General features: G+C 41.9%; 2 protein-coding genes across 7 annotated transcripts in view; both read left to right on the top strand.

Moving 5' to 3' along the window:
• The window catches only part of LOC118388931 (mRNA (2'-O-methyladenosine-N(6)-)-methyltransferase-like), a 46,990-nt gene extending 42,268 nt beyond the window's left edge, over positions 1-4,722 (top strand). For all 3 annotated transcript variants that reach the window (XM_035778536.2, XM_035778539.2, XM_035778540.1), the window contains one exon: positions 1,860-4,722. In XM_035778536.2, coding sequence (XP_035634429.1) covers positions 1,860-2,211 — 352 coding nt within the window. In that variant the 3' untranslated portion in view covers positions 2,212-4,722. The remainder of the gene's footprint in view (positions 1-1,859) is intronic.
• Positions 4,723-6,561: 1,839 nt separating this feature from the next.
• Positions 6,562-20,725, top strand: LOC118388933 (deoxynucleotidyltransferase terminal-interacting protein 1-like). 4 transcript variants are annotated; one of them, XM_035778546.2, is made up of 13 exons: positions 6,581-6,998; positions 8,752-8,822; positions 9,059-9,155; positions 9,563-9,661; positions 9,746-9,814; positions 10,237-10,290; positions 10,398-10,459; positions 10,913-10,958; positions 11,183-11,241; positions 11,399-11,459; positions 16,755-16,826; positions 19,628-19,683; positions 19,921-20,725. In XM_035778546.2, exons 1-13 carry the CDS (start codon positions 6,921-6,923, stop codon positions 20,033-20,035), a joined length of 939 nt encoding a protein of 312 aa, XP_035634439.1. In that variant the 5' UTR covers positions 6,581-6,920; the 3' UTR covers positions 20,036-20,725. The 4 variants fall into 4 exon arrangements, with proteins under 4 accessions (XP_052383213.1, XP_052383214.1, XP_035634439.1 ...); XM_035778547.2 differs by lacking the exon at positions 6,581-6,998 and adding an exon at positions 7,891-8,073; XM_052527253.1 differs by lacking the exons at positions 16,755-16,826; positions 19,628-19,683; positions 19,921-20,725 and adding an exon at positions 11,717-16,738 and having other exon boundaries at positions 6,562-6,998.
• The last annotated feature ends 244 nt before the right edge of the window (positions 20,726-20,969 follow it).

The following is a 20,969-nucleotide window of genomic DNA, read 5'->3' on the forward strand; positions in this document are numbered from 1 at the left end:
ATGACCTTCTTGATCCAAATCAGTCAGGTTTCAAGACTAGTCATTCAACTGAGACTGCTCTTCTCTGTATCACGGAGGCGCTCCGCACTGCTAAAGCTAACTCTCTCTCCTCTGCTCTCATCCTTCTAGACCTATCGGCTGCCTTCGATACTGTGAACCATCAGATCCTCCTCTCCACCCTCTCCGAGTTGGGCATCTCCGGCGCAGCCCACGCTTGGATTGCGTCCTACCTGACAGGTCGCTCCTACCAGGTGGCGTGGCGAGAATCTGTCTCCTCACCACGCTCTCACCACTGGTGTCCCCCAGGGCTCTGTTCTAGGCCCTCTCTTATTCTCGCTATACACCAAGTCACTTGGCTCTGTCATAACCTCACATGGTCTCTCCTATCATTGCTATGCAGACGACACACAATTAATCTTCTCCTTTCCCCCTTCTGATGACCAGGTGGCGAATCGCATCTCTGCATGTCTGGCAGACATATCAGTGTGGATGACGGATCACCACCTCAAGCTGAACCTCAGCAAGACGGAGCTCCTCTTCCTCCCGGGGAAGGACTGCCCGTTCCATGATCTCGCCATCACGGTTGACAACTCCATTGTGTCCTCCTCCCAGAGCGCTAAGAACCTTGGCGTGATCCTGGACAACACCCTGACGTTCTCAACTAACATCAAGGCGGTGTCCCGTTCCTGTAGGTTCATGCTCTACAACATCCGCAGAGTACGACCCTGCCTCACACAGGAAGCGGCGCAGGTCCCTAATCCAGGCACTTGTCATCTCCCGTCTTGATTACTGCAACTCGCTGTTGGCTGGGCTCCCTGCCTGTGCCATTAAACCCCTACAACTCATCCAGAACGCCGCAGCCCGTCTGGTGTTCAACCTTCCCAAGTTCTCTCCACGTCACCCCGCTCCTCCGCTCTCTCCACTGGCTTCCAGTTGAAGCTCGCATCCGCTACAAGACCATGGTGCTCGCCTACGGAGCTGTGAGGGGAACGGCACCTCAGTACCTCCAGGCTCTGATCAGGCCCTACACCCAAACAAGGGCACTTCGTTCATCCACCTCTGGCCTGCTCGCCTCCCTACCACTGAGGAAGTACAGTTCCCGCTCAGCCCAGTCAAAACTGTTCGCTGCTCTGGCCCCCCAATGGTGGAACAAACTCCCTCACGACGCCAGGACAGCGGAGTCAATCACCACCTTCCGGAGACACCTGAAACCCCACCTCTTCAAGGAATACCTAGGATAGGGTAAGTAAGGGTAAGTAATCCTTCTCACCCCCCCCCCCCAATAAGATTTAGATGCAAGTGGCTGTTCCACTGGATGTCATAAGGTGTATGCACCAATTTGTAAGTCGCTCTGGATAAGAGCGTCTGCTAAATGACGTAAATGTAAATGTAAATGTTGATAAATTTGATTTACATTGATCATTTTTGTGTGATTTTGTTGTCAGCACATTCAACTATGTAAAGAAAAAAGTATTTAATAATAATTTTTCATTCATTCAGATCTAGGATGTGTTATTTTAGTGTTCCCTTTAATTTTTTGAGCAGTGTATTTTTAAATCATCCAGATTTTTTGTCTCACCTGTCCGTATATTGCTGCGGTGCTCACTGATCCGGGTCTTAAGGCTTCGACGGGTTTTCAACATGTAAAGAACATTGGTGGACATGCAGGTAATCAGGCCTTTGATCTTAAATCGTTGTCCTGTGCTGGGTAAATGAGTCACATTTTATACTTGGCACTGCCCAAGTACCCTTTCGAAAAGGACTCTCCCGGATGCACCCTAAATAGGACACTAGCATAGTTGCAGTCTAATTGCACTGTATGAAGGGAGTTTAAATGTCTTTCTCACTTCCTCTCTCAGGGAGGAGATGTACTACAAGGCAGTTCACGGCACGGTGATCATCTTCCTGCAAAATGACGCCGGCTTCACTAAGTGGGAGCCCACGCCGGAGCGCATCCAGGAGCTGCTAGCAGCGTATCAGGTCTCCCAGCGAAAATTCGGCTCCCCAGTTCCCTCCTCCACCTCCTCTGCGCCCACTATGCCCTCCCCAGCCAGTACGGGGTTGTCTGGCAACAAAGACTCTACTGCCGCCAAGACGGCACCTGAGCGATCGGCCAGTTTGGACACATCACCCGCTAGCCAGGAAAACAGCAGTAGTTCTTGTCGTCCTCTGGAAAATACTACACCACCTTCCGAGGCAGCCAGCCTTTAAAAGCAAGGGAGGAGACATGGGTGAGAGTAAGGTGCGTTTTGGGGATGGGGACCCTACAACTGGTGCTGAGAGAGTGTGGGGTGAGGATTTGGCCCTGGACTACTCAGGGGCTTGGGTAGCCTACGAAGGAGGGCCTCTCCCCTAAAATAGGTTTACTTTCTCTGGCTCGACTATTTAATATTAGTTCTACTAGGTTTTTATGATTCTGGTCGTTATTTACTATAGTATCTCTCGTTGCTTTTTATCAATGTAGCTAGTGGTAGCGGTTTACTAGGATTTATTTTTCCATCATTGTTGCTGTCATTGTCAGTAATTATTGGGTAATTCTATACCTTGTTCATTGGCCTTTTGCCGCAGTGTGCGTACAAAATGGGACCCTGAGAATAGGGTGCCATTTGGGACATACATTGTGATCTGCTCCCGGACAGCAGGATTTCGTTGTCGGTTTTGACGTGTGGATTTGAAAAGTGGGTCCTTGGAAAAGATTTGTTTTGTTTGTCCAAAATCCTCTCTATCCCTTAATAGGTACAGAAGGGAGATGTGTCATTGGGTGATAAGGCAGCTATGTTTCTAACCCCCTTAAGCCTACAAATAATTTAGAGGCAATCATTGTACATAGGACAGCCATCAGTAAGTTAGAGCAGGGTTTCCCAAGCTAGGTTTTTGCCCTAGCAGTACACAGTGATTCAAATAAACAAAGCATGAGGAGTTGGATGTTTTAAATCAGCTGTGTAGTGCTAGGGGGAAAACTAAAATGGGCATCCAGGGGGGCCCCAGGATCGAGTTTGGGAAACCCTCAGGGTACTGAACGAGAGAGATTGAGGGCTTTGAAGACATTGCATTTCTTTGTGGACTATTTTTATGCAGGTCACACATACCACAGAGTAGTAGTTGCATATCGGCCAATACACCATTTCCATATCTGCAGTTAGAGGAATTTTGTAAAAAGTAAATAAATACAAAAATCAATAAATGCAAATACAGGCCATTAATACATCTTACAATGGCAAAATGTTGTAAACCATTGGTAAGCGTTGGCTCGAGCAACAGCTGAATTACTATGCCTTTCCCCCTGCGCTGTGTTTGTTGACCTGGCTTGTTGAGCAAAATACAGTACGTGCCTTTGCTTATAACCCTATCCACGTCTATAAAAAAATATGGTAAAGTACTAAATGTAATAATACCTGATGTAAATTATACCCTCGTAAAACATATTCTGTGATTGTGTTCAACCTGGTTGTGTTATTTTCACATTGTAGTGCGTGGTATGGCATGGAAACATAAAATAGTTATGTTGTTTTTAACCCCTCCGATCTCAATTTTTACATGTTTACACCAGTATGACATTAGAACGCATCACTGGGCAGCACAATGAATGTACATTTTTAAATGACAAAACGGAAGGTCTCAGATGCGTCCCACATGGCACTATCTTCCCTATGTAGTGCACTACTTTTGACTAGGGCTTATAGGGCTCTGGTCAAAAGTAGTGCACTATATAGGGAATACGGTGCCATTAGGGATGCATGCCATTAGGGATGCAGCCAAAGCGACTCACCTCGGCCTCAGTCATCTAGCCGAGAGAATAAATGGAGAAATAAATGAGAAGATACAAATGTTTATTATACAATTCGTCATTATATGACTAATTGTCTCTGTCCTTGTAAACTATGATCCTCACGCACTACTATGCCATCTCAGCATATATTCTTATCTATAGCCTGAATGCTTGTACAATGGGTTTAGGCATAAGTTTCTTACTAGAAATCTTCACTTGCCTTTGCCCCATTTGTATATACTTAGGATTTTGGTTTTTATAGAGAATTAATTAGGCATGGGGCTGGAGGTTAAGGCAAGGTTCTGTTTATGCTGTTGCAAATGTATGATGGTCGTCTTGCTCTTTGAACATAATACTTACTACAGTAAGCCTGGCATCGTGCCCAAGAACCTGGAGACAAACTAGCCATTCATTCTTTGTCATTTGAGCGTCGAGCACCAGTCACATACCCTCATCCTAGTATGTTTCTGTCACCAGCAAAACAAAGTGTAGATATTGTAGAGAAAATTGGTATGAAGTATGTTATTTTTCTCTGCTACACAATTGTATTGAACTCTGATAGCAAAAATAATTGTGCTGTCTGTTTATCCCTAATTTTTTTATTTGAGTTAATTTAACATAATTTAAGAAATCTGTTTGTATTATACAGTTTATTACATATAAATTGTTTTAAACTAAACCAAAGTGTTATTAAAAGAAATATATATATTGTATGTAAAAGTAGACGTGTCTATGATTGCGTTATTAATGCTTAAGGTGTAACCAGCAAAATTACTAGAGTTTTATTTTTATAATTCTCTTTTTTTGTTCTGGTAAGAGCATATTTTATGTTTGGAATTGATTTTGCATGACATTTCTGACACCTTAAATCATAAGAAATATATTTGTATTCTTTAATCCGTTCATAGACTTTTTACATAAAGGATGAGTATGAATACATTAATTTATCCCTATCGGTTTACTCTTATGGCCATTTATTGTCTGTAGAGCATCTAATACCATAAATGTTTTTCTCAATGTGATTCCTATGGGCAAGAATCAGGAGAATGTGAATGCTGAATTCATTATTTTTCCTAGTTCCCTCTGAGTAAATGATCAATGTTGTGACATGATCTCCATTGGAACCAGCATAGAGATGCGCCGAATCACATTTGCTCCCAGTAAAATGTGTCAAACCATGTATGTTACTTGGATTTCTAATAAACTAGAACACCGTAGTAAGTTTTTAGGCTATCTTCAAGATGCTTACCTATCTGGGCTTTGAACCATAATTTGAACAGCTCTCACAGACTTTAAAATATTAGATACATTTTGCCATAGTTTTTCCATTCCTCTTACAGAGCATTTGGAAACTATTCAGACCCTTTTACTTTTTCCACATTTTGTTTGTTACAGCCTTATTCTAAAACTTATTAAATTACTGGTTTTCCTTCCGAGTGGTACAGCGGTCTAAGGCACTGCATCTCCGTGCTAGAGGAGTCACTACAGACCCTGGTTCGATTCTTGGCTCTGTCACAACCAGCCGTGATTGGGAGTCCCATATGGTGGCGCACAATTGGTCCAGCGTCGTTAGGGTTTGGCTGGGGTAAGCCGTAATTGTAAATAAGAATTTGTTCTTAACTGACTTTCCTAGTTAAATAAAATTGTTCTACACACAATATCCCATAATGACAATGTCAAAGTTTTTTTTTTTTACATTTTTGTAAACATAAAAAAACTGTTTTAATAGAAAATACTTATGCAAATATGTTAAGATGCTTAAAATTGAGCTCAGGTGCATCCTGTTTCCATTGATTATCTTTGAGATTTTTCTACACTCTGACGGAGCTCCAGAGTTCCTCTGTGGAGATTGGTGGAGTCCTCCTGGAAGAACTCCATCAATCAGGCCTTTATGGTAGAGTGGCCAGACGAAAGCCACTCCTCAGCAAAAGGCACAACAGACCACTTGGAGTTGGCCAAAAGACACTTAAAGACTGATCATAAGAAACAAGATTTGGTCTAAGGCACTGCATCTCAAAGCAGGAGGCGGCACTACAGTCCCTGGTTTGATTCCAGGCTGAACCACATCTGGCCGTGAATGGGAGTCCCATAGGGCGGCGCACAATTAGCCCAGCGTTGTCCGGGTTTGGCGGGGGTGGGCTGTCATTGTAAATAAGAATGTGTTCTTAACTGACTTGCCTAGTTAAATTAATAAAAACGTCTAATTTGCAAAAATTTCTAAAAACCTGTTTTTGCATTTGGTAGATTGATAAGGGGGGGGACTCCCAAACACGAACGGTTGAGATACAGCCTGAAATCGAACCAGGGTCTGTAGTGATGCCTCTAGCACTGAGATGCAGTGATATAACTCAATCCGGCCTTATACTCATAAACAACGCAATTTTTACACGTTGGCTAAGGGTAAAGTACATTTTTTGTTTTAGGAAAAGAAAACTGTATTGAGATTCAACGATGAGAAAATGTGCATAGTGTCGGCCAAAATCCACCTCGCGCGATCTTCTCCCACTACCGGGCTTCCTCTCATCACCATATTTGGTGGTGAGTGGAAACGCCAAAGGGATGCTTCATATTTATATATTCGGGGAAACATCTGGCTAATTCTGTGATATTACTTTGGGGAAATAAAAACGTATACTGTCATGCTAGTAACTACAACCCAGTTTGCTGATAGCAGCGCGGAATAGTCAGTATATTCCAAAATGTTTGGTGATAGTCAAATTGCTGCTGAAAGCCCCTACAAAAATGGCGGCTGCAATGGTTCCATAAGCTTTCGTCACACGGAGACGCGTTTACGCGTGCGCTGAATACATTTTGGTACCTCCCGTACAATAGATGGCAGTCATATGTTCGTTTTGGTTTCTAGAAACAACATCGTCTGTCAAAGAACAATTGTGTGGTTAGAAAATGAGACTGTTGCTTTTGATTGCTGGAATATTCTGTAAAGTTACTCAAGGAAGTAATTTGACAGCACGCATTTAGAAAACCAAGTCTTATTTTGTACAAATCTATTTAAGATCTATTCGCAATTTGACAATTGCCCACTTCTGCAAAAGCGTCGAGACGGAACATAGTTTTCCTGGTCGCGAGCTACCGCGAGGATCTATTCAATCATCACACCCCAGACTGTTGTCTTCAAATTAATTCTTGCTAAATGGGTGCTCATCGAAGTGAGGGACGGAGGGATTGGCTTCAACAAGATGCTGTTGAACAGCCGCCCATACAAACTATGGTGAGCGCTAAGCATCTACAAATTCCATAACATAATACTTTCTTACGAACTGTGATTGCTTACGAACTGTGATTACACAGTCATGTTACGATAAAGTGCACAACGGATAGTCCTTTTAAATAGTTTTGTATTTGTCAGTGAAAATGGACAATTGATAGTCCTTAAATTAGCATCTCTCATCTGTCAATGACAGCTAGCTATCGCAGATTGACAGTTTGAGCTCATTCCTTAATAATTTTTGCGTGGAAGCGAGGCAATTGTGTTTTGCGATTGTCATTTCAACAGTCTATAGGCCGGGCGTACGCTATACGTGTTTGCCGTCCCAGACGAATTTTCATCATCTGCGTGAAATCCTATGAATTTGGGCTAGGATCAGTACATCGGGACTAGCGTAGTTTTGAGCGGGTCATGGACGCACCAATGATGAGTGTTCCGTTCTCCAGACCCCTGTCGGATGTCCCGATAATTTTCTGACATTTCAGAAATGTTGTTCGTGCATCTTGTAGTATGAGCAGTGCTACGAAGTGATTGGGAAAGGACTACTGTAGAATTAGGCAATGAGCATTCCGCACATGAGACCAAAACCATGATGGCGAAGAGGAAGGCATCAACGTGGGTGGAGTTGTGGAGAGAACGCGGCTGCCTTCGCAATGTGCAAGTTCGTTTTACATGGCCCGGTGCCGCTGTTGAGTGGATCGTTGTTTTTTTTTAGACCATTTCATTGGTCCTTAAGTTATCTGTCCTCACTCGGTGCACCGGGCTATGCTAAACTAAATCATTCAACATTGGCCTACATATGCGTCCTGCCATGACATAAACCAAAAAGATAATTTCATATTGTTATTTCATATTAAGTCTGCGTCTCCGTATCTTTTTTAATATTTTTATTTTTTTACAAAAGTATACATCTGCACATAATGCAGCTCACTGGTTAAGTGGCGGCATATTTTTCCTTACAACCAACAAACTCAGGGCAGGAACAACGAGGGAATTCATAATCGTGTAACGTTAGCACCCACGTCCTGTGGTTGAGAATGGACGGAATGAAAGATTTGGGTGAAGGAAATCAGAAAATGTGAGCACGTCAAAGTTAAGATTTTAAGTGGTGTAGTGCACAGCAGAAGTTTTGCAGTAGTTGTTGGTTGTCAAATGTATTTGTCAAATGTATTTATAAACTGGGCGTTCAAGCCCTGAATGCTGATTGTCTGAAAGCTGTTGTATATTTAAGCAATAAGACACAAGGGGGTGTGGCTGTTCAGAGGCACGACGTAATGCGTGCCTTGTTGCTATTATAAACTGGTTACCAATGTAATTAGAGCAGTAAAAATAATGTTTTGTCATACCCCTTGTTATACAGTCTGATATACTACGGCTGTCAGCCAATCAGCATTCAGGGTTCGAAACACACAGTTTATAATAGACTATATACCACGGGTATGAGAAAACATTTGATTTTTTTACTGCTCTAATTACATTGTAACCAGTTTATAATAGCGATAAGGTACAATGGGGTTTATGGTATATTGCGAATATACCACAGCTAATGGCTGTTCTAATTCAGCAATAAGGCACCTCGGGGATATACCACAAATGCCTGAGGTGCCTTCTTGCTTAATTAGAATTCAGTGTTTTGAATTATAACATAACTGAAGCCGGGCGGGCCAGTTGTCCTCTTTGACGCCTCACTCAATTAAAATGTCTCTATTCTGGTGTTTTATTGCTGACTCTGTGCATCCTTTGCCTCTTCTACCAGAATCCATGGAACATCATGATAAAACACAGACAGGTCCATCGCAGGGGCAGACGCTCACAGATGACCGTGAGGTAAGTTGACTGACTGTTAAAGGGATAGTTCACTCAAACACATCTGAGTATTTTGTTAATTAGTCCACTTTTAATAGTAATACAATACCAAGTATTGTACATGTCAGCAGTCAAGTTTAAGATATAGCATTTTTAGTACAGAGCTAAAACTGATATGTTTTGTGAGAATGACTTTCGGGACAGATTTTCCAAAAGATGTAATATAGCTAATCTATTCACTATCATTGTTCTTCTAGCTACACAGATCCTGTTATATCCATGGACCTCCTCCGAACGGTTCTGCAGCCCAGCTTCAACGAGGACATTATGGGAGTCTTCAGAAAATACATGAAGGTAAGTCTGCTGGATATATTTTCTTCCAAATTCCATGCATTTTAAAATGTGATTATCCCATTGCTATGTGAATATCTCCACACAGTGCATACTCCCAGGACATGCATTTGTTTACTCATAACTTCAACTAACGTAATACTCTCGAGGGATTTAATCAAATTTGAAATCCTTACTCAACACAGCTTACAAATTGAACATGCTTTTTATTAGACATTTTTCATAGTACCTTTTCATATGATTTAACGAGAGCACGGAATGGTTTTACACCCCAAACAAATCTGAAATGTAAACAAATTGTCACTACTTTGCCTTTGATATGCTCATACTTTGGCATTTATTTGTCTCTGAAATGTGACTACTTTCTTCTGTTGAGAGCAGTCTTCGTAGTTTGACTTTCTTTACCGCAGTTCTTTGAGAAAGCAGCCAGCAATGTCAAGGAGAACGTTGGAGACGACGTGCAGACCGACCAGCTGATCCGAGAAGCCTGCAGAAACTGCCTAGAAAATGTAAGAAATCAAGTATCTCTGTGTAGATTGTGTTTAACACACAGAGACATCTATGAGTAATGTTCATTTCCTGTCCCTTGTCAGGCCAAACAGATCTTCTCAGATGGGGACAAAGCGGCAGTGGCAAGACCAGGGCCTGAGCTTCCATTCAAGGTCAAGGAAGATTTTAAATGAGTCTAGAGAACGATGGCTTTTTCTCCATCCATCTTTCCTCGATTCCTCACCTCAAAGTGCATTAGAGGAGAAGGACTGAGGGGAGGGCCTTGAAACTTCTCCTCCAATATGGTTGAAAGGAGGCGAGGAGACAAGATGCGAGATTTTGCAGAAGGACTTATCCCGATGGAGCCCAAATCTAATATAAATGAAGTTGTTTCGATGTGAACATGATACACTGATTCACGCTTCCAAACAGTTATGTTGTCATTGGAAAGTGAGGATGCTGGCTGGAAGTATGAATGAGTGATTTACTCATTGCATTAGTCTTATTGCTCCAAAATCATAAATGGAGTTCTTGGAAGGAAAGTAGAGAGAACGCTGTCACTTTCATCTCAGCAACAATGTCTATTTTCTTACAGCGGGTGAAACTGGAGGATGAGTCCAGCCAGAGGGCCAGCCCTGTTCCAAAAAAGGTAAACTAGTCTGCCCTTGTTGAAATAAACTTTTAGACTTCATTAAAAATAATAAACAAACTCAAAACCCAGAGTAACTGACAATATGGAAATTATTTTTTTTACAGCGGAAAGGACGCCCAACCGCTCCTGTCGGTTCTTACGACAAACCTGTTACATATAGCAGTGTGTGAGTATGTGCTCCTGTTCGACAAGACATGATTTCACCTTGCTGCTAGTGAAGTTGTTTTCTTTATCAAAACCTATGCAAATACAAGTTAAAGCACTGATTCATGAATGCTCATACTCAAATTCACATAATAGTGATGGTAATTTTGTGTTTTTATTAAACCTTTATTTAACTAGGCAAGTCAGGTAAGACAAATTCTTATTTACAATGACGGCCTATGAGCAGTGGGTTAACTACCTTGTTCAAGGGCAGAACGGCAGATTTTTACCTTGTCAGCTTGGGGATTCGATCTAGCAACCTTTCGGTTACTGACCATATGCGCTAACCTCTAGGCTACCTGTCGCCCTGGATCTCAGCAATGTAAATCTGGCTTAAAATGAATATTCAAACATTTATGCTGTAAAATGCCATGATTCATATGCACGTTCACCCAGTGTTTTCCTCCCTCTGTAGGCCCAAGCCCAAGACATTGGAGTCCGTAAAGCGTGAGGGACCAAAGGTGAGTTTATTGCATTTATTTATTACGTGATAATGGCTAAATACAATAGTCATCGATCGATTACCGTGTAACTATAACTGTTTTCCCTCGTGCATTCTAATATTTCAAAAGCACTGTCCTTTTTGGATGACATTAAGATGAAAAGTATGTCGTTTGTTTGCGTTTTGTCTCATGGATTTGAGTAGAATTAATTTTCTCTATACAATATGTTTTATATTCTACAGTGGGACCCTTCCAGACTGAATGAAGGAAGCACATTTGTTCTTGGGTCCAGGGCAAACAAGTAAGTGGAAATTAAGGGGAGTATTAACAATGTTCAATTGACTCACAAAAAAATAGAAAGATGATGACATTGAGTTACATGGAGTGTGGGCCAATGTCCAACTGTATATTTGCCTGCATTGTTTCTAATGAATATCCAAATACCTGCTTATCTGTAGGGCTTTAGGAATGGGTGGCACCAGAGGAAGGATTTACATCAAACATGCTGAACTCTTCAAGGTAAATCTCTCTCGTGATGTACATTTGGTTGTATATCAAACATACAGATCTGGCTCCAAATCTAACCTACTGCATGATCCCAAATGTATTTTGGGACAAAATAAGAGCAATGAAAGAAGCATCAACTAAAATATTTTCCAGACTGTTTATGTATAATACATTCAGAGAACATGACATATTTAAAAATGTTATGATAAATGTCTAGAATCAGAATCTATGTATATTGGCAGGATCCTCTCTTTTTTTTATGTACTAAGGGATCCCATTACAGATCTATGGCATATAACTCAGAAACCACTCTTTGGACATCTGGGCAGTGGTCCTAATCAAATGAAAAAAGGCCGCCCAGCAAGCCAAGGTCTACTATCTCTCTTGCTTGATGGGTTATGTAGTTGGACCATGATTTGGTATTGGTCAGAGGAAAGGTGTTATCTTCTTCATAAGCACACTACCATGCAACAGCAGCGGTCTCCTCCGGGATCCATAGGATGGCTGTGCATTGAACAGAAACTTTTACTGACCTCAACAGTTACGTTATCCTCCTTGCTGCTTTCATTGGTCAATGCATCAGAAATGGATTCAGTGGAACAGAAGCCCTGGCTTATAGAATGAGTTTGTTCCACTAAGGTGGACTCAACATCTACAACAGTCTCTCCCTCAAAGGGAGAGTTTGCCAAGTCTTTCTCATCCCTTAAGGAGTCATGGACTTTCTGGAGTCTTGAGTAGTTTTTGATCACAACTGGTGTATGAAACTTCAAATTCAAGATTAAATGTAAAATAACATCACTCATCGGGGTTGTCCACATTAATGCGTTTCAGAATGTGCCCCATTCCCTTGTAAATCAGGATAATCTGGGATTCATCAAAGCATCATTTGTTGTTATATTTGGACAGTCACAAAATGTTATAGAGGTTGAGTAAAAACTATTTATCTTAAATTTGTTGGTTGTAGTGAAAACTAAGTTATCGGGAAAGTAAGAAGGCAGTTCTTGCTTAGTTTTACGAATAATAACTGATGTCCTTGGATATGGCAACAGGTTGTTTACTTCAGTTACAGGTATTTCAATACAGTTTTAGTAATAGACAAGTCTTTGTTTGGCGCAAGATTCAAGTGGCAAGTTTTTTTTGCTCCGACTATGCACACACACACACACGTCTCTACCACAGCACACATTGCATACACCCACTCATCTATACTGAAACCACACGGTTTTTAACACTTGCCACATACGCTGCTGCTACAGCTCATTCTATTATCTATCCTGTTGCGTAGTCACCCTACTCTACACCCTACATAGCTACCTCAATTACCTCGTACCCCTGCACATCAACTCGGTACTGGTATTCCCTGTGTATAGCCATGTTATTTTTATTCACTATTTATTCCTCATGTCACTATTTTCAATTGATCAATCAAATGTATTTTTAAAGCACTTTTTACATCAGCAGATGTCACAAAGTGCTGATACAGAAACCCAGCCTAAAACCTCAAAGTGCAAGCAATGCAGATGTAGAAGCATGGTGGCTAGGAAAAACTCACTAGAAAGGTAGGAACCTAGGAAGAAACCTAGAGGAACCAGGCTCTGAGGGGGTGGTCAGTCCTCTTCTGGCTGTGCCGGGTAGACATTATAACAGTACATGGCCAAGATGTTCTTAGATGACCAGCAGGGTCCAATAATAATCACAATGGCTATAGCGGGTGCAACAGGGTCGGGAGATAGCCTAGTGATTAGAGCGTTGGACTAGTAACCGAAAGGTTGCACGATCGAATCCCCGAGCTGACAAGGTACAAATCTGTCGTTCTGCCCCTGAACAAGGCAGTTAACCCACTGTTCCTAGGCCATCATTGAAAATAGAAATTTGTTCGAACTTTAAAAAACAGGTAAATGTAGAAGAAGTAGTAAATGAAGTAAATCAGAAGTAAATGTCAGTTGTCTTTTCATAGCTGAGCATTCAGAGGTCAAGACTGCAGGTGCGGGAGTAGGAGGAGAGGCTGGGTCTGGGATAAGGTAGCATGTCCAGTGAACAGGTCAGGGTTCCATAGCCGTAGGCAGAACAGCAGAAACTGGACCAGCAGCACGAGCAGGTGGGACGGGGACAGCTAGGAGTCATCGGGCCAGATAGTCCTGAGGCATGGCCCTAGGGCTCAGGTCTTTCGAGAGGGGAGAAAGTAAGAGAGATGTGGGAGAATTTGAGGGAGCATACTTAAGATCACACAGGACACCAGATAAGACAGGAGAATTACACCAGGTAGGACAGACTGACCATAGCCCCCAGCACATAGACTAAACTCAGCAAAAAAAATAAATGCCCTCACTGTCAATTGTGTTTATTTTCAGCAAACACAGACATGCGACTAACAGAAATTGAATAATGTGTCCCTGAACAAAGGGTGGGGTTCAAAAGTAACAGTCAGTATCTGGTGTGGCCACCAGCTGCGTTAAGTACTGCAGTGCATCTCCTCCTCATGGACTGTGCCAGATATGCCAGTTCTTGCTGTGAGATGTTACCCCACTCTTCCACCAAGGCACCTGCAAGTTCCCGGACATTTCTGGGGGGAATGGCCCTAGCCCTCAACCTCTGAACCAACAGGTCCCAGACGTGCTCAATGGGATTGAGATCCGGGCTCTTTGTTAGCCAAGGCAGAACAATGACATTCCTGTCTTGCAGGAAATCACGCACAGAACAAGCAGTATGGCTGGTGGCGTTGTCATGCTGGAGGGTCATGTCAAGATTGAAACGTCCCTTTTTCACTGTTGCTCCAAGCAGAGGAAACTGCAGTTCTGAAATTCAAAAAGCATGAAGACTTCTGCCCGAAGCCCATACACGCAGCAGCGTACATGTTGGACCCCAAGTATGCTGGCAGTAGCACCCTGTCTGGTGCAGAGATCAACAAGGCCTATGGTGTCATCACTCCCGTGTCTCGCCACCTGGCAGTCGTGCCAACATATCTCATCAGCCACCTGGTGGAAGGGACTTCTTTTTCCCTCAGTCTGATGTTCAAGAGGTGGCCAATGAGATGGTCCAGGGAGAAGCCATGGAAGCATGAGAGGATGACTACCAAAGCTTTAGTTCTTAGACTATCATTTTACAGATGTATGTTGAAAACTTTTTTGGGAGATGTGGTGGATCATTGGTGATCATTCAATATTCCCGTTCTTTTGTTGTTCACTGAAATCATCCAATGTGAAAAGTCAACTCATTTAATTAAAGTTCAATTTGTAACTAAATTATTATTTTTTTGTATTTTTTTTTCTATTGGAAGGATTTAATCATTTGAAATTGTCTACTTATGATAAGGTAAAATGTGTGTTTGTCTCCATATGACATGGTAAATATATCCAATGCAAAAAAAATCAACATTTTATATGGTATTAATTTCAAATATTCCCACGGAAATGTTCAACCTCTGAATATTCCCCAAAATGTGCAACCCTACTTGAGACAGGGGAAATCAGGGGACACTGTGGCCCTGTTCAACGATACCCCCAAACAGGGCCAACCAGGCAGGATATAACCCCATCCACTTTTCCAAAGCACAGCCCCCACACCACCAGAGGGATATCAACAAACCACCAACTTACTACCCTGAGACAAGGCAGAGTATAGCCCACGAGGATCTCCCCCCACCACACAAGCCTGAGAAGATTAAAACCAGACAGAAAAATCACGTCAAGTCGAGTATAGAGAAAAGCCTGGCACAACGTGATGCACCCCTCCTAGGGACGGCATGGGAGAGCACTGGCAAGCCAGTGACTCCAACCCCCGTAATAGGGTCCGAGAATGAGAGGGGGGAGCTGGCCTGGCAGAGACAGCAAGGGTGGTTCGTCACTACAGTGCCTTGCCGTTCACATTCGCACCCTTGGGCCAGACTACAATTATAGGACCTACTGAAGAGATGAGTCTTTAGTAAAGATTGAGACCGAGTCTGAGTCTCGCATGGATCGGCAGACCGTTCCATAAAAATTGAGCTCTATAGGCGAAAGCCCTGCCTCCAGCTGTTTGCTTATACATTTGGCTGTTTAAGCAATCTCCATAGGCAAACATTGGCAGTAGACTGACCTTACTGAAGAGCTCAGTGACTTTCAACGTGGCACCGTCATAGGATGCCACCTTTCCAACAAGCCAACTGGTCAAATTTCTTCCCTGCTAGAGCTGGCCCGGTCTACTGTAATTGCTGTTATTGTGAAGTGGAAATGTCTTGGAGCAACAGCGGCTCAGCCGTGAAGTGGTAGGCCTCACAGAACGGGACTGCAGAGTGCTGAAAGCATGTAAAACAATCGTCTGTCCTTGGTTGCAACACTCACTACCGAGTTCCAAACTGCCTCTGCAAGCAACATTGGCACAATAACTTCGTCAGAGCTTCATGAGATGGGTTTCCATTGCCGAGCAGCCGCACAAGCCTAAGATCACCATGCGCAATGCCAAGTGTCGGCTGGAGTGGTGTAAAGCTTGCCGCTAATGGACTCTGGAGCAGTGGAAACACGTTCTCTGTAATGATGAATCATGCTTCACTGTCTGGCAGTCCGACAGATGCATCTGGGTTTGACGGATGCCTGGAGAGCTCTACCTGACCGACTGCGTAGTGCCCACTGTAAAGTTTGGTGGAGCAGGAATAATGACCTGGGGTGATTTTCCATGGTTCGAGGTTGGCCCCTTAGTTCCAGTGAAGGGAAATCTTAACAGCATACAATGACATAAAAGCATATAATTGCATTCTAGATGATTCTGTGGTTCCAACTTTGTGGCGATTGTTTGAAGGTCCTTTACTGTTTCAGCATGATAATACCCCTGTGCACAAAGTGAGGTCCATACAGAATTTGAGGGGAAATCGTTATGGAAGAACTTGACTGGGATAAATTGGAATGACGAGCAGAATTTCTATGATCTATGTCATCATAGAAAGTAATCAACATTCTAATCATGCCTCAACATTCTATTGCCATGATCTCAACCTCGCTCTAGTCCTTTATGCCTAACAAAAATGTCCACCTATTAGAACCTCCTCTGAAAAAGATCCTGGCCGCAAGGTTTTGTGACGCTTACATGAATTGACCAAGTGGATGACCTCTTGATTCATATGTACATTGGGAGCTAAAAAACTGAATTGCAGTAGCACATACAATAACATCTAAAAGTCAAAGATATGGAACAGGAATGGCCATGTGCGATGACGGTTGCATCACTGCTCTGTTATGCTAACCAACCTGTGAGTGAGACAACCAGTATCCCCTACCCATAAACCATCACAAAGCTTACATAAAGTAATAATACTGTGTGTGGTTTTTTTTTCAGTATGCGGCTGATGCTCAGGACAAACACTGGTTGGCAGAGAGACAGCATATGAGAGCTACAGGTGGAAAGATGGTAAGAGCTCTGGTACAAAAACTCTAACCTGGTTGCAGATATCTTTGCGCTTTATCCAAACTCCTCTGTCATGTTATTTGTCATGCAAAGTTGGCTGAAGGACAAACAGGGCTTTGTGGACTACCCTACCAAATTCACATCCAAATGTGAGTTATACACTGCGTGTTCAAACCATTTAAGGACCTGCTCTTTCAATGACACACTGACCAGGTCAATCCAGGTGAAGGCAATTATCCCTTGTTGACGTCACCAGTTAAATCTACTACAATTGGTGTAAGATGAAGGGGAGGAGACGGGTTAAAGGATTTTTAAGCTTTGAGACATGGATTGTGTATGTGTGTCATTGAGGGTGAATGGGAAAGACCAGCGGTTCCCAAACTAGAGGTCGCGACCCTTTTTGAAAATGATTAAACTCTAAAAGATCCATTTCAACTAGAGTGATCATAGGAAAAGGCCGCAGTTGACCGTTGCACTTGAATCATTCCTACAGTATGAAACCACACACTATTGCAGAGACTTTGACATTACCGGCCGCAATTGATATGGTGAAAACAATGTGTAGGGAGGCACAGAAACTCACATTAATTCCTTTGTCAGATAACACTGTTAATCAAAGAATTTATGCTATTGCTAGCAATCAAGAGGAAACTGAATGAACGACTCAAACTCCCCAGCTTAAGTTCTCCAAATGCACGTTAGCTGTGAGGGCTGAGATGCCCATGCATTGACTTTTGTTCGCTATACATGTTGGGGAATTCTTTTCACAAAGTCATATTGTTCTTTTTCGCGATTCCCGAGCATGAAATGGCACAGGGGATGTTCAGTGTGCTGTGTGGCTATATTGACCAAAACCTGTTTTCTTTTATTAGTATTTTTCCCACCTTTTATATAAACCAGGTAGGCTAGTTGAGAGCAAGTTCTCATTTGCAACTGCGACCTGGCCAAGATAAAGCATAGCAGTGTGAACAGACTGTTCTATGGGATTGAATGGTGGGCTTTTGCACAAATGGGGCTCTTATGGCAGGTTGGCAGGCAGTCCTCTGCAATCTAGTTATGAATGTGTCTCCCTTTGCCATATGGACGTGTTGTATAACACACCGAGAGCCACTGATGGCAAAAGAGCTGAGCACAGAACTCTGCGATATACTGCAGCAGGTAACTGCGATTGTAAGCTACAGCAAACCACATACACTGCGTGAACGCCTGTTCACAAAACCACATGGAGATATGGGATCAGAGCATGACAATGTTCTGTTTCACCCCGAGGCTTGGTGGTTATCGAGGGGGAGCGTTGGAAAGATGTTTCACATTGAGAGAGGAACTGTTATCATTCACAATGGATGTGTCGTGGAAATTCTTACACAGGGACACTCAAAGTCAAACTTAAATGTATCATCCTTTATTTGTCAGCGTGCTGGAGAGGTTCTAACCAACTCAATGCACCATAGACATATGTACTATCAGGAGCTCTGCCTGGGCAGGCCCAGCAGTTGTCTTGTATACAGAAAAGTTACATTTGTATGATTTAGCATAATTCATGAATCATTACCATTTTGTTTCATTCGTGTGACAAACCAATATCTCACGATGCTTCTTCTCTCTAAACAGAGACATTGAAACTGGGATTTATTTTGTTCTTTCTCAAAACAAGGTCTGGGCGTACTGACAAATTGCAGCTACTGATAGTGAGGATTTGTACAGTCGGCCACTTGCATGAACACAGAAATTGGTTTATAGAACAGCACATGAATAGAACACAGAAATGTGTTAATAAGAAAAGCACAAACAAAAGTTAATTACAGATGTAAAAAAAACAACATAAAAAAACAGACTTGGTTGACTTTCTGTATAATGAAAAGAATGTCTCATTGACTATAAGACATACAGGTATTTGGGAAACTGAACAAATGTAATGCAAGCAATCTACATATGTGACCAAATCGGTGGATTCAAAGAGAAAGCGAACTATGCCACCTTCCCTTGGCTGTGCATGTTTCTAACAGAAAACAGCATCAGTAAGTGTCCCACTCGAGTAATGACTGCTCACCTCCAATGCTTGGAAGAGCAATTTGGGATTTGGGACCTACTTCCAGGATATGGTAGTAGGTGTACTGGTTTGAGTGTGTCAAGAACTGCAACACTGCTGGGTTTATAGTAATTTAGTATGTTAAGCTGCTTTTCTGTGTTGGAATGATGTGGGCGTATACACAACCGAATGCTGTGGACGTATACTGGTCATTACAAATATGAATATGAGCAGACTGCTGGTTGGCCCAATCATCCTCTAGACCGCTGATTGGCCAGCTCATCCTCCTCAGGAGTGACATCATTCTCTATGAGGAAATGGCAAGCATTTTTTGAAACTGTGAGATACAAGTTTGAAGTGGGGTTATTGAAGTTTTTTTATATATATATATATATATATTTTTTTTTTTAAATTAATTCATTGGCTGCATGAGTATAGTGTGAATCAACAACATTATTTGGGTATGTGTTAACAGAATATGAACATTTATAAGTGAGATTTTCACAGAACAGTTATTTAAAGCTTCACTTTTCTGCTTTGTAAGCACTAGCTTGAAACAATATTTTTACTTATTGAAAAGTTATTTGTTGTTTAGATTTGTATGATTCTCTACAGTGTTGCTTATTTAGTCACAAACTGCAATTAGTTGAACATGAGAGTATATAGCAACCAGGTAATGGCGGAGCGATTTCTACATATTGTAAGTTTAAAAGCAAGTTTGATTTGCTTAATGTATTAACAAATGTAAGCTAATCTGAACATTATGATTTTATAGGCCTATCTCCTTATTGAAGAGGACGTCCAGGACCTTTCGCTGAGTGACGATTACAAGTAAGGAAAACATTTTGTTGGTCCCCATGTTATCCAGTAAGTGTCAATCTGTCATTGAACTGAGTATCTCCGATGGCTATTCACTTCTTAAACCAGGCACACCTCACCTGGTCGCCCCAGATGAGTTAGCCATAGCCTACAGCTCAAACAGGCTAAATCAAGCCCAATGGGTGTTACACTGGTGTCATGATGAGATTATGATTTTGTTGTGTATTGTTTATTTGATATTTTTTCCAGAGATTGCCCCGACCTAAAAATGACCCCAATTGAATTAAAGCCTTTTACTGTTCCTGGGTGGATGATTGAGAAGATGCAGAAAGCCATGGAGGTCCAGAGTTCGGGGAAGGAATAAAATTGTACTTTGTGTGCAGGGAAGGAATAAAATCCAATTTTGTGTCGCTAGGTCACCATATTCCCCATATAGTGCACAACTTTTGACAAGAGCAATATACTGTAGGCCACATGGTCAAAAGTAGTGCACGACATAGGGAATAGGGTGCCATTTGGGATGCAAGCCTAGAAAACCACAGAACAGAAAGAATTCCTGTCATATCAAATCACGAGTGACTGGACAAGATTGCCAATGTATTTTCTGCCTGTGTAGCTTTGGATGCAGTGTCATTGTATACAACTACTGAACAGTGTTCTTTGATAAAGAAATGTGCCCCTTTTTCTATTTGTATCCTTACTGTACTGTAACGTTAAAAGGGGCTCTATGGCAGGCTATGGCCCCTTGGTAATAGAACGGTTCTTGGGGGTGAGGGTGTATTTCCCCCATAATGAATATATAAGGAGTTTCCATTGTTCTTGTACAGTGATTTTGTTTTCCCATTTACTAGACTGTATTCTCAATTTTATACAATGTCAGTTGCTTTTGTTTGTCATTTGCTGTGATTTTTATTTTTTACTATAAACTTTCAAGAGCAGAATGTATTTAATTTTGTCTTTTCGGATTAGTTGACTATGATTTAAAAAGGATATGGGTGCTTGGTGATCAATTTGTTAGTCATTTCTATGCAAAATAAATGTTTTAATGACTACAGCTATTTTTTTGTTTAGTGTTTTGGTCATGGCATAGACCATGTCCTTTTTATCTATCAAAAATGTGAATCAACCATCACGTAATATACAGTTGAAGTCGGAAGTTTAGCTTAGACAAATGCATTTAAACTTAGTTTTTCACAATTCCTGACATTAAATCCTAGTAAAAATTCCCCGTCTTAGGTCAGTTAGGATCACCACTTGATTTTAAGAACGTGAAATGTCAGAATAATAGTAGAGAATTA

The sequence above is a fragment of the Oncorhynchus keta genome, chromosome 10 (assembly GCF_023373465.1).
Source record: "Oncorhynchus keta strain PuntledgeMale-10-30-2019 chromosome 10, Oket_V2, whole genome shotgun sequence".
NCBI classification, from domain to species: domain Eukaryota; kingdom Metazoa; phylum Chordata; class Actinopteri; order Salmoniformes; family Salmonidae; genus Oncorhynchus; species Oncorhynchus keta.

Coding starts and splice junctions, on each gene's coding strand:
- LOC118388933 (XM_035778546.2), top strand. CDS start 6,921: ATGGGTGCTCATCGAAGTGAGGGACGGAGGGATTGGCTTCAACAAGAT. Junction 9,156..9,562: donor TCTTCAGAAAATACATGAAG/GTAAGTCTGCTG, acceptor TCTTTACCGCAG/TTCTTTGAGAAAGCAGCCAG. Junction 11,460..16,754: donor AACATGCTGAACTCTTCAAG/GTAAATCTCTCT, acceptor TTTTTTTTTCAG/TATGCGGCTGATGCTCAGGA.